This window comes from Oryza glaberrima, chromosome 3, assembly GCF_000147395.1.
Source record: "Oryza glaberrima chromosome 3, OglaRS2, whole genome shotgun sequence".
Classification (NCBI taxonomy): Eukaryota; Viridiplantae; Streptophyta; class Magnoliopsida; order Poales; family Poaceae; genus Oryza; species Oryza glaberrima.
The window spans coordinates 3,947,039-3,959,914 of NC_068328.1; the positions used below are offsets into that span (position 1 = coordinate 3,947,039).

General features: G+C 42.6%; 2 protein-coding genes across 2 annotated transcripts; one reads left to right on the top strand and one right to left on the bottom strand.

The window, feature by feature from the left end:
• Positions 1 to 1,722: 1,722 nt before the first annotated feature.
• Positions 1,723 to 2,758, bottom strand: LOC127768018 (protein TIFY 11a). Its single transcript, XM_052293519.1, has one exon. The coding sequence runs from the start codon at positions 2,649 to 2,651 to the stop codon at positions 2,121 to 2,123; it is 531 nt and encodes a 176-aa protein (XP_052149479.1). The 5' UTR covers positions 2,652 to 2,758; the 3' UTR covers positions 1,723 to 2,120.
• A 3,628-nt stretch (positions 2,759 to 6,386) lies between these two features.
• On the top strand, positions 6,387 to 7,760 carry LOC127768016 (protein TIFY 11c). The gene is made up of 3 exons (XM_052293517.1): positions 6,387 to 6,781; positions 6,891 to 7,069; positions 7,186 to 7,760. Exons 1-3 carry the CDS (start codon positions 6,510 to 6,512, stop codon positions 7,362 to 7,364), a joined length of 630 nt encoding a protein of 209 aa, XP_052149477.1. The 5' UTR covers positions 6,387 to 6,509; the 3' UTR covers positions 7,365 to 7,760.
• The last annotated feature ends 5,116 nt before the right edge of the window (positions 7,761 to 12,876 follow it).

The window sequence follows — 12,876 nt, forward strand, 5'->3', positions numbered from 1 at the left end:
GGTGGCTTGGCCGCGTCGACGTCGCGGCCGGACGCGGGTCGCGGGGCGAGAGATGCCCAACAATTAGGCGCGCGCGTGACGGAAAGGCAGGGCTGGCACGGGAGGATGCCATATGCAGATATGCTAGCTGCGCGATGATTATTGATGAGTGTTGAGTGGTACGCCCAGCTGGTGCATATCTGCTTTGTCGCATGGGAAACAAAATCTAGCACCGATGGGAACTCGAGAGAGGTGCCGGCCGGCCGGCCGCGCGCACATGTAACATGTTGCCCATGATTTCGCCAGTTGATTAAGTTATTAATTAACTTCCCCTTGTTGATGGATTATTGATTGGTCCCGTACGTCAAGTTGGCAGAGAAAATTAGCGAGCAATACACACTGTCTAGCGCAAGGGGCACTTCCAGGAGTAAGGCTAACTGCTACAATTAAGTGTTAACAATGCAGGAGTATGTATGATTGTTTGGTATTAGCATCTGTTGCCGGCAATGGTCACTAGCAATAATATCAATATAGCAGAACAACTATGAAGTAGTTTTGCTCAACTGATTAGGTTTTTTTGGTAAAACGTATCCAACTATAGGAAACTATTTTAATCCTTGAGGGATGCCCTCTCATTTATCTAAAAACCATTCAAACCGTTATAAAAATTTCTTGAAAAATATGACAACACTTATACAACATATATATATCACTCCACAAAATTTTAACTTAAAACTCAACTCACACATCAATATATAATAAGGACAAATTCAGCGCATGAATAATATTTACGTCCGAATTTATCTTTTTTCCCTCAATGTGTAGGTCGAATTTTAACTTGATTTTTGGTGGAGCGGTAAATATCACTATGCTCTATATTATCATTATTTTTTCAAAAAAAATACAACTATTTATATTGAATTTGAAAGCAAAATTTATGTAACAGAACATCCACTCGAGTTATTAGAATCCATTCCCTATTCAATTGGGCTTAAGTTATAGATTTGGAATGAGGCTCACATTTAATATTTGCTATAAAATTCAGTAGCTATCAAGTACTGTACGTTTTACCTATCAATGTCTTGGAGGTCTCTAGTGCTGGCTCAATCTCTTGAGATGTGCGTTTGTGCGCTTTACGGTCCTTCAAGCAAAATTTATACTATACTATAAAAGTCGGTATCTATCAAGAACGGTAAATTCACCTTTTTCTTTTCGCGTACACTAAAAGAAAAAAGTTAGTTTAAACTCACCTTTTTCAGAAACATATAGTATCTCTAACCTTTAAACTATGTTTATTTACTTATTACTACTATGTTGTTTTAAAGGAAAATCCACAAAGCTCATTCGTATTTTCTTTGCGGGGCATTCATATGACTATATGAGAAACCGATCATACCTTCATACCTAGCAGCAGAAGAATTATAGTGCTCTATAAATCATAGAACAAATCGCCAAGCGTAACGCAGATCTATTTCACACGAGTGCTCTATAAATCGTGGATCAAATTACCATGTGTAAAGCAGAATTTCACAGGAGTGCTATGTAAAGGCTTTGTTTACTTCCTGAAAAAAGTTGGAAGTTTGAGAAAAGTTGAAAGTTTGAAAAAAAAGTTAGAAGATTATGTGTGTAGGAAAGTTTTGGATGTGATGTGATGCGATGGAAAGTTGGAAGTTTGGGATAGTTGGAGGTAAACTAAACACGGCTAAAATCACATAACAAAATCACCATGTGTAAATGCAAGAATTTCAGAACAGTCGAAGGAATTTTATATCATTAATCAATTCAGTCCCCATAGGAATCGAAAAAAAATTCAAACGGGATACAATATACTACAGTACTTGTCAGATCCATACACCCCTCTCTAGTCCTGATCTACCGACTCAAGGCCATTGCGCTTCAGTGACCGTGCTTAATTATACGCCGCGATAACTAGGGTAACTGCTAATCACGAAATCTTCATACTTCCATGGTAATCAACTCAAGGTCAGGCTCGGCGAAATCAACTCAAGGCCGTTAATGCGACGAGAACCATCTTCCAACTCGACCGGCCTTGCAGCATCGGCTACCGGGTGACCACATGGCGATCAATCGATCGAGCTCTCAATTCTCAAATCGCAGACGTGACGTCGTGGCGATGATCATCAGCGCGAGTGCACGTGTCCAAGGCTTCCCAGCGCGAGCCAATCCTCGCGCCTCTCCACGGCCGCCTTCGCTTTCTTCGCCGGCTGCTGCTCCTCCTCCGCCGCCGCAGCACGGACGACGTACGACGACCGCGCGGAGGCGGGGGTGGCCTTGCGCTTCGCCAGGAACCGCTTCAGCGACGCCTTCCTCGCGATCGGCATGTCCACCAGTGCGGGCGGTGCCTCTGGCGCGCCGCCGCCGCCCTGCGCCGCCGACGCGAACCGCATCAGCTCGGCCGCCATGGCCGGCGTGCAGCGGTCGATCACCACCACCTTCCCGGCGTAGAAGATCGTGAACTGCTGCCCCCCGCCGTCCACCTCGCATCCGGGTTCCTGGACCACAGGCGCCGCGGCGGCGGCGGCCATGAGGCCACTCACACCTTGAGCCACCGGCGCCGCCGTCGACGGCTGCGAGGAGTTGGCCTTGACGTACTGGCTGAGCACGCCGCACGCGACGGCGAAGCGGCGGGTCATGGGATCCGTCGACGCCATTGCCGTCTTCTAGCACGGACAACTAAGCACAAGCCACAAAGAGAGACGAGACGTCTAACTTTATTGCGAACGATCTGTACTGTACGTCGCTGATCACATATGGTTGGTTGCGAGGTTGGCTCAACCGCTCTATATAGAGGGCATGCGGGGCGAAACGTGTGGTCGATTGATTAGTGGAGGTTCCGCGCGCGCGCGAGCGTGAGGAAAACGTGGCCGGGCGCGCATGACGCGACGAAGACGCGCGCGCGAGGCCAACCGCCATGCAAACCCAACCCCCTCCTGATCCGGTTTGAAATGGTCTTTCCTCCGTTTCGCGTCGACGTACGGGTAACCGCCTCCTCGTTCCGGGGAGAAACACGTACTACGTACGTACACTCTCTTGCTTTTGGTTGTTACATCGATCGATAAGATCGACGGCCAGCCCACCGTTAGATATCTGTCAACTCGCCCGACAGGTTCGGACCATATCTGTTAACTCGATCGATCTGCATGATTCAGATGACAACGAATATTTCTTTTTAGATTCACAACGGATTAATCAATTAATTAATAATCTGTTGAAAATCGAAATGAGCCACTTCTATATACTCCACATGCGCAAAAGAATTTTTGCGCAACTCGCACGGTGCCATTCTATTCGAGGAACCCAGGAGGCCTAAAACCAAGCCGAACACGGCCTAACCTGCACAACCCAGCACACGGCCTAACTAGATGAGGCTACTACTAGCTACTAGTAGCTACGTTACCTGCCGCTCGCGGCCCGTCCATTCATCCGAGCCTATAAAAGAAAAAAAAAAACTTTGCCGGAAGCAGCAATGCACGTTGTTCCCGTTTGGTTCGTACGCCGCGCCTTGCCGTTCGTTCTGTCGATCGGCCGGGGAGGATGAATGGACGGACGAGTTGGGGAAAAAACGCCTACCCGGCAAAGCAGAACACAGCTGCGCGATGGCGACACGCAACGCCGGGTCGTGAGGGCCTAACCGGCTAAATTCTCTGTTACGTACGTACGAGAACGGATGGGTCGTTCACGCGGCAAAAGCGGTAGAAACCCAACCACTCGATGCCTACGATACGACGTCCCTCGCTTAATCTAATGACGGTTTTTTTTTTATCTAGGACTCGCTTAATCAAACTGATCCTCCCCTGCGCCGCTGGCCGATAGCTTAACATACTAATGGGGACAAACCGATCGCTCGTAAACTATGCTTAGCGTGTGATCAGCTTGCAGCGAGTTGTTTGTTGTTGCAAGATGCTACAGGCCGGTGCATGCGCGACGTGTACGCACTCACTAGCTTAAGCTCGTTTAATTAGTTTTTCTTCTCTGTGTTTCTTTCTAGCAGCCGAAAGCGAGAGCTGGGGGCTGCACGCCAACGCGACGAAACGTCGTCTCGTCCTAGCTAGCAAGGAACTTTCTTGCCCGGTTCGATTGTTGCCGTCATGTGGTCGTTGATCGATAATACTATGCTAGAGAACTATGGTGCGCACTGGTGCGCCATGGCCCCACATGTAAGCGACTGCGGCGCCCGGGACGATCGCCATGTGGGCCCCACATTTCGTACGCTGCTGTCTGTAACCGCGACGACTCTGAAAATTGAACGACCGGATTTTGTGACATGTGTGCCCTTTGGAGCGTGTCGTCTTCGGTAGTGTCGAGTTTTCTTCTTCAAAGTACACAGTTGAGTGCTGGCTAATTAAGCCTCGGGTGCAGTGGCCGAGTGGCGCCACCACCTCTGCACGTCTCGTGCATGGCATTGGCCTTCATGCTGTTTTCCTTTTCGATTTCTAATCGATCGTCACTTGCTTTTTCAGAGACTTTATTTCTTTGATTTACCCTAATATACATCATTCTGAGAATTTTCTGTTGTTAATTAGTTGAAGTATTTTATTAAGAGAACGTGCACTTTGCAACCTTGCAAGTACAAAATATTCATCGAGACGGCTGGTCGTGCACTCATGCATTTCCTAGAAGCTTTACGTCGGGCCAGTTCTCGTCGAAAAATAATCCTTCGCATGCATAGACTCTCTGAGGAATTATAACAGTTTGCCAGTTCTCGTCAAACCTTGGAAAAAATGGAGTACAACTATCAAATAATTTCTTTTTATTCTAAAAACATGACGCATAGCTTAACTGTTTTTCCTAAGGCAACGAGACAACTCTATATTATGCATGTATGACGGCATTGGATTTTTTTTTTCATTTTTTAGTGTCTCTGAACTATGGATTTGCTTGGTTGCGTAGGCTGTTTTTTTTAACGGCTCACATCAAACAGTGCAAAGTTTATATTGATAGAGTAGAAAAAAATATAAAATTATAATCATAGGAGGTCATAACCAGAAAAAAAATGAAGAAAAGAATCATTCATTGTAAACATTCCATCAATGCACCTAGGTGCCACATGCACAGTAACACATGTTATATATAAGTTGGTTTGATGCCAAGAAAAAATATACTACAATCGATTAAAATGCCATCTTCAACCAATCTTCACGTTTTAGTCACAGTCAATATTGTTTAGACGAAAGAAAAAGAGGGTTTCCTGTAGAAAAACGGATAGTCAAAAGAAAATCTTTTTCACCCCCACCTAATTTTGGATCGTGCACAGCCTCCAGCCTCAGACTCAACGTGCACACGGGCGCACTTGCTTGACACGTTTCTTTACACACGATGGAGCATACATGAGGCCCCAAACGGTGCCCAAACCTAACCACCATGTGCGTGCGTGCGTGCGTACGTACTGTACATGCCCCGCTAGCCGTAGCCGGCCAGAGTAAACCAAAAATTAGGCCATGTGTAGTTTTAGGGGTGAAAAATTTTGACGAGTCACATCGGATATACATACGCATATTTAAAAGCATAGACTAATAACAAAAACAAATTACATATTCCGCTTGTAAAGTGCAAGACAAATTTATTAAGTATAATTAATCCGTCATTAATAAATATTTACTGTAGTACAATATTATCAAATCATATAGCAATTATGCTTAAAAGATTTGTCTCGTAATTTACACGTAATCTGTGTAATTTTTTTTATTTAATACTCTATACATATGTCTAAACATTTAACGTGACAAGGTGAAAAGTTTTTGCGTGGGAACTAGATAGGGCCTTTAACCGATAGGAGCAAGATTAATAATATAACCAACTTACTGGCTATAAGGTTCTTTATAGTCTTCTCTCAGCGTACCTTTATAATAGTTAGCTCTTTATCATTAATATTGGGTCCACTTGCCTCTCTCACAAAGTTTCTTGGTTCTGTAAGTTTACAGCTCGCTTCTCCTCTCTCTCCTCTCTTCTCTCCTCCACCTCATCATTTAGCTGGCCTACTATTATATTTGCTCTAACCCAAAACCAACCAGACCATTTTCCCAGCGTTGTCATTTGCCCCATTCGCACGCCACCACCACCGGTGGATTTACACCGCATCGCTGGCGCGGCCGCACGACGCACGTGATCCCCCCCCCACGCAGCCACGCTGCGGAGGCAGAGGTAGCGCGCGCCGCCGCCGAAACAACCCAACCAAACCCAACGTCCCGACCCGATCGAACAACCACCGCGAAAACAGCGAGAGACGTGCGGCGCGTGCCCGCAATTTCTCGTCTTTTTTTCCGCGCGGGCGCCGCGCTTCCCTCCGCTCGCGTTTCACGTGCCGCTTTCCTACCCGAGAAACAAAGATTATACTAGGCGTTTAGGCCTCGTCTTCCTTCCTTCCACCTGTACACCTAGTATATAACAAGATGGAGACAGGCTACAGATTTACGGGAAGGTTTCGTCCTCGTTTCGTTTCTTGCAGCAGGAAGCCAAAGTGTATTTCCCGAGCTTTGATGTGAGCTAGCTGATTTTGCTAGAGCTACAACATGGCCGGTAGTAGCGAGCAGCAGCTGGTCGCCAACGCGGCGGCGACGACGGTGGCCGGGAACGGGAGCAGGTTCGCGGTGACGTGTGGCTTGCTCAGGCAGTACATGAAGGAGCACAGTGGAAGCAACGGCGGCGGTGGCTTCTTGCCGGCGGTGACGGCCATGAGCCTCATGACCGGCGGCGCTGATGCGGAGGAGGAGGCGCCGGAGGTGAGGAAGACCATGGAGCTCTTCCCTCAGCAGGCTGGGACGCTGAAAGATACGCAAGAAAGGTACGCGCAAACAGGCCGGAATACTGGCACCTAGTACGCGAGAGTTCATCGACGAAACTAGTAGCTGGTTCGATGCTAAAGCTGCAAGTGTTTTTTTCTTCTTTGTTAGGAAGGAGATCACCGAGAAGGCGCAGCTGACCATCTTCTACGGCGGGAGCGTGGTGGTGTTCGACGACTTCCCCGCCGAGAAGGCCGGCGAGCTGATGAAACTCGCCGGCTCCCGCGACAGCACGGCGGCGGCGGCCGTCTCAGACGCCGGCGCCGCAGCGGGGCAGCCTTGCCTACCAGGTAGGACTAGTACTCCAAACATACACGTACACATGCATGCACCGGCCAAACTTCACTGACGACCCGATCCACACTGATCACCTCACCAACCAACTGACGTGTCTACGTTTCTGCAGACATGCCCATCGCGAGGAAGGTGTCGCTGCAGAGGTTCCTGGAGAAGAGGAAGAACAGGATCGTCGTGGCGGAGCCACTGCCGGAGTCGGAGAAGAAGGAGGCGGAGTCGAGCAAGCGTGCCAAGAAAGACGATGGTGGCGCGTCGTGGCTCCAGGTGAACCCCACTCTCAGCCTGTGAGCCGAAGAAACTGAAGATAGCTGGATCAAACAAGGAAATATTAATTACTACTACTAGTAGTACTGTATTGATTTACCATTTGATTTCCACGTGTCTGTGGAAAGTGTGAAACCGTGTATTATTGATCGTTTTTCCCCATTTCTTACTATTTTGCAACAGTTGTTGGTTGCTTCCATGGGGAATTACTAGCTAGGTAGCAGCTATGATTGGTTAAATTAATCTGTCAGCTTATCTGTTTGTTTGAGAATTCTTTGATTATTTGAAGAATTCTTTCATGCATGCTGATCTTATATATATGTAAGGATCCATGCACACGGATTGATGCCTGTCGGATCTATGGCTTGTAAATCCGAATAAAATGGTTAACAAATGGTATTATCCTCTTCTCATGATTCATTTTCTCGTGCCATGTTTTCAATATGACCAATCCTTTACTGTCTACCTCTTAAATCTAGACGTCTCACTTGTTCTTAAGTTTAGAGCTATGTTAGAGTTGTTTAGAGCTGTTTTAGTTTGTGGGTTTCCTTCTTAACTGCGTGAGGGCAAATTTTGTTGTAATCGTTTGTCTAGGTTTCCTAGCACACTCCTATGGCTTTTAATATAAGTCGGGTCTTTTGACATTTCTCTAATAAAAAATATGATCAATCCGACTTGTCTCACGAATTTAAAGCTTTGTGCCGCTTTACAATAAGCTCTTTCTTGATGGCTCCTTTTAGCTCCGCCTTTATCCCCTTTTCTTAGTCTTGGTAGCTTAGATAGCTAGATTGATTGTAGTTGTGGTTTATGTCTAGTTTTTTTTAAAATTAATTTTGTATATTGTAAGGTTTGATCTCGTTTTCTTATTTAAAATGAGACACCTTTTTCTTTAGACGATGATCTAACCGTTCAGGAAAAAAAGTATAAACAACACTATGCGTTCATTTCTCCAACAAAACATGGATTAAATTTTGGATACTCGTGGCACGCTTTTCAAACTGCTAAACGGTGTGTTTCGTGCGAAAACTTTCTATACGAAAGTTGCTCTAAAATATCATATTAATCCATTTTTCAAGTTTGTAATAATTAAAACTCAATTAATCACAGTTATTACCATCTCGTTTTGCGTGAAACACTTATTCTCTAGCTTCATCTTAACACAATGCAGCATGGTGTTTGAATCTCCTGAAGATAAAGATGAAGATAGAGAATAAGTGTTTCATACAAAACGAGATGGTAATAAAATAACTGATTTGTGATGCGAATACGGGGAAAAATAGGATTACAATGTTGAAAATTGAAATGAATAGGGTGTTATATAAAATAACTGTTAATCAATCACAGACATGCCGGGCCTTGATGGAAAGTAGGTTCATACGTGTAAAGTTTTCATGTGCCGAGGAGTAGGAAGTAGGAACGAGTAAGAAAGAGGAGACGTGCATGGATGTGTATTATTTGTAGTCGTTACACGTCGTCTTCCCCGAGACTTGGCGTGCGTCTACATGTTTACCATTTCAAAGCTCCGACTAAGCTAATTAAGAAACATGCGTCGTGTTTAATTACGACACCGAACATGGGTCAGTGTAGCGTGCGTGAGATTGTAGTCAACAGTGAGGGGGAGTAAACTAAACGGGAGTTGATCACAAGGGAGAGCCAAATTCAACAAGCCTTCTCTAACCACGATATTCCATATTGCGCGTCTGCAGATTCTGCTGAAGCTGAATATTCGAAAGTTTCAGAGGAAAATGTACACTAAGAATCTTTCCTTTATCGCTGATGTACCAGCATATTACATCGTTAGCGTTAGGAATATATACCACTCCGATATATAGTTTGCATTTTTGAAAATGCATCATTAATTTTGCACCGTATAGTGTAGTATAAAAGGTGGAGAGGTATAAAAAATTGCATTATAATATATATTACCTTGATATCTCTTTAAATAGTTTTTTAGATGTACCTGATATTACAGTGGCAAGGGGTGTGTGGTTTTAGCTCTAAGATCCCGTATTCAATATCCAACATGCTTACAATTTTTTCTTAAAAAATGTTTGGAGCAATGCTTCTTTCTCCTTACAATATTTTTTTATACCTCTTTAGCCAGTATCAAATTCATGATGAAAAAAGGATTGACTATAGCATCCCCAAATATTTCCAACTCAAAGAGGAATTTTACAAATTTATACCTCTTTAAATAGTGTCAAGTTCATCAATGAAAAAGGATTGACCATAGCATCCCCCAAATATTTCTAATTCAAAGAGGAATTTTACAAAGAGGTAACGATCGAGTATTTCTAACTCCAGCAATGAAGTCTTTCTAGAGTCCCCAAATGGCAGCCACCTTAATCCTCCACCAGTCATGTATCAGCTTCCCCCCTGTTTCCTCCTCTGCAACCAGCTGTTGTCATGACTTATGTTCAGAATATCGGTTAAGTAAAACATATCGTTATCTTGCGAATGTTCAAACCCATTTTTTAAATTTTAAAATGTTTTTTGTGGTAACCAACAGTAACCGGTTGGTTGCCAGTATACGAGCAGTACTAGTTGTCGTTAGTTAGCCGGAAGAAAATTTAGGGAAAGACTAAAATGTAATTTTTCATACATCTAATATACATATCCAATATACTAAGAGTATGGTACTTTTTACCGGCATCTATATTCTATATATGCAGTCATTTTAATTTCGAAACTTCGTCTATCATCCAATCAAAAATTCGCTCCTATACAGATTTGAACTCAGAACATTAGATCCTACTCAGGTCACCACAACCACCAGACTATCAGAACACGTGTTCTTTCGCACCCAATATGCTAGTAATGGATCACGATAGTTTGAAAATTCGGCGTGTCTCTATTTTCCTTCCACTGACTCAAAAAAGAAAAAGAAAATCATTCGGTGGATATGCACCATTTCTGTCTGCAAATTAGAAACATGGGTGCTGCTGAATGAGCGACCTGTATAGCTCAACAAATACGACCACGGGCTTAGAAAAAAAAACAATTGAGAGAAAAAAATTGTCTGACTAGTTCAATAATGATCTACTACCTACTGTTGTAGCTGACTGGTTCGTAGCTGCGCTCCTGGAATCATGGAGGCCCTTGCGTGGTGATGATCGATCACACTGCAATTAACATGCGTGGTTGACTCCAATTATTCCCATTTACTTATACTTTTCTATCACAACAATAATACACTCATCCAATGTACTAGTAGTACTAGTATCTGCAAAATTTTCAACACAAAAGTACTACGAAGTCATGTAGCAGACGGCTGTGCTCGACGGATCAAACCAAAATAAAAAAGAACAAATCAAATACGGCCCTACCACGCCTCTACAGCCGAAAGAATCAATCCAACATCGTGTGCGCTAGCTGGTGCGAGAAAGCTAAACTTGCTCAATCTGTCTGCCTCTTTTCCCTTTTCATTTTCCCTATTAATGCAACAAATTTAATTATTTACGACTAATGTTTTTAATAAGTTTGATCATTTATATAGTTTATTAAAAACATACGTATGAATGTTATTTATTTTATTGTGACTCGTTTTATCAATTAAAAATATTTTAACCATTACTTATACTACTAACTTATAACTTGTAGTATCTGTTACACATCTACCCTAAACTTTTAAATGAGAAGAATCATCAAACAGTATATCCAAAAACCAGCAACATCGTCTATAAAAAAGAATAAAGGGAGTAATTTAAAAATTATTACACCGGCCGGCTCACAGTATCTTTTTCCTCTTTTTAATAAAATTCCACGCACGTTGCTAAACACGTGACTAATTTAATCCGGCAGCATGACGCCGACCTCACGCGGCAACTTAATTATTTTCTCCCCTCTCCTTTTTTTTCTTCTCTTCTCTGCAAGTTGGCCAAATGTGCGAACACATGACCCCGTACAAGCAAGCAGTATACCACCGCTCCAAATTAAATTAAATTAGATAAGCTAACACGGCTTAATTTACCAATCAATTAGGCCGGATATGATTATTGTTAGTACAATTAATCAAATCTATTCGATCCCTGTTCGATCGCTATCAAATTAATCGTTCACGTACTTGAGTTCCCTCGTGATTCATAAGTCGAGGCCGTGGAGTACGTGTACAGTGTACAAGAGGAGGTAGCGAGAATAAAGGGATTGAAACGGACTTTGATGGGATGAGATTTATCCCGTGATTCATGAGCAAAGATTTTAAGATTAAGCCATACACATGGACAAGTTGGGGGAGAAAAATGTGAAGGGTTTGTACGGTTTTCACTTGATTTTCGTTTGGGATCTTGACTAAAGCATATGCGCTACGTCCACGTTAATTACGGAGTGCGACGCAACTGTGTGTGCGCTAGCTAGTAGGAGTAATTGCCAAGACATACATAACGCATGCAATGGTGTGTGCAAACATAAGAAAAGAGAAAGAAATAAAGAGAAAATAGATGGACCACTATCCGCGACCAACCTCGTGATAAAAATTAGAAAAGAAAACGATGAATTGAAGAAAAAAAAATCATGTACTCCTACATGCGGTTGTTATGCTCGCCTTTTATTAGTTCTTCTTAACTTTTGGTTAATTACTCCCTCCCTTTTTTTTCGTTCTGGACATTTCTTAAGGAGCGCACTTATGGCGCATGCGCACTATAGAATGATGTGCATGCTTGCTTGTGCGTCATTTATGTAATTGCAAAAATCATGTGCACATATCAGATAATGTTATTTTGTACCATTTGCATTGTATACATCACGCTCTGATGTATAGAAAATTTTGTGTGTATTATCGACGTTTTTTCCTCAGATCCCAGACCGCCTCTATCCCTAATTCTCCACTAATGTTGTATATTTCCACAAGGTTCACCTGTTGGTGGAGAACACAAATACACAATTGTATCTCTATTTATCTTTTTCAGCTTTAATTTATATCTCCATAAATAATACATACTTCCTCCGTTTCACAATGTAAATCATTCTAGCATTTTTCACATTCATATAGATGTTAATGAATCTAGATAGATATATATGTCTAGATTCATTAACATCATTATGAATGTGGGAAATGCTAGAATGATTTACATGGTAAAACGGAGGGAGTATATTGGTAGGTTAAGACTGTTTGCCATTGAGGTGGATTGTGATAATTTGTACAATTTCTTATGATATTTTGGCTTATCCACACAATATTTTTTTATATCTTAGATATAAACCACAATATTATTGCATATATTTTGAAACAATTGGAAGGGCATGATAGATGAATAAAATATTTGGTCTAAACTTAATATGTTTTGTAATACAAACCATAATTATATGTTTCATTTCTACATTAGGTTAAAAATATAACTGTCATGTCTGTGTCCGACTTATACTCAATAAACCCCCCCCCCCCTACACGAAAAAAATATAGATGCATTTCATTTTGAATAAGTTTTTAGATGTTTTTCATAAAAATAGATTTCCTTACAATATATTGAGCCAACATTTTTACAAACCAATATATATTTTTGATTGATAGAATTGTTATATACTCCAATATACTTATAAT

Coding starts and splice junctions, on each gene's coding strand:
- LOC127768018 (XM_052293519.1), bottom strand. CDS start 2,651: ATGGCGTCGACGGATCCCATGACCCGCCGCTTCGCCGTCGCGTGCGGC.
- LOC127768016 (XM_052293517.1), top strand. CDS start 6,510: ATGGCCGGTAGTAGCGAGCAGCAGCTGGTCGCCAACGCGGCGGCGACG. Junction 6,782..6,890: donor CTGAAAGATACGCAAGAAAG/GTACGCGCAAAC, acceptor CTTCTTTGTTAG/GAAGGAGATCACCGAGAAGG. Junction 7,070..7,185: donor GGGGCAGCCTTGCCTACCAG/GTAGGACTAGTA, acceptor ACGTTTCTGCAG/ACATGCCCATCGCGAGGAAG.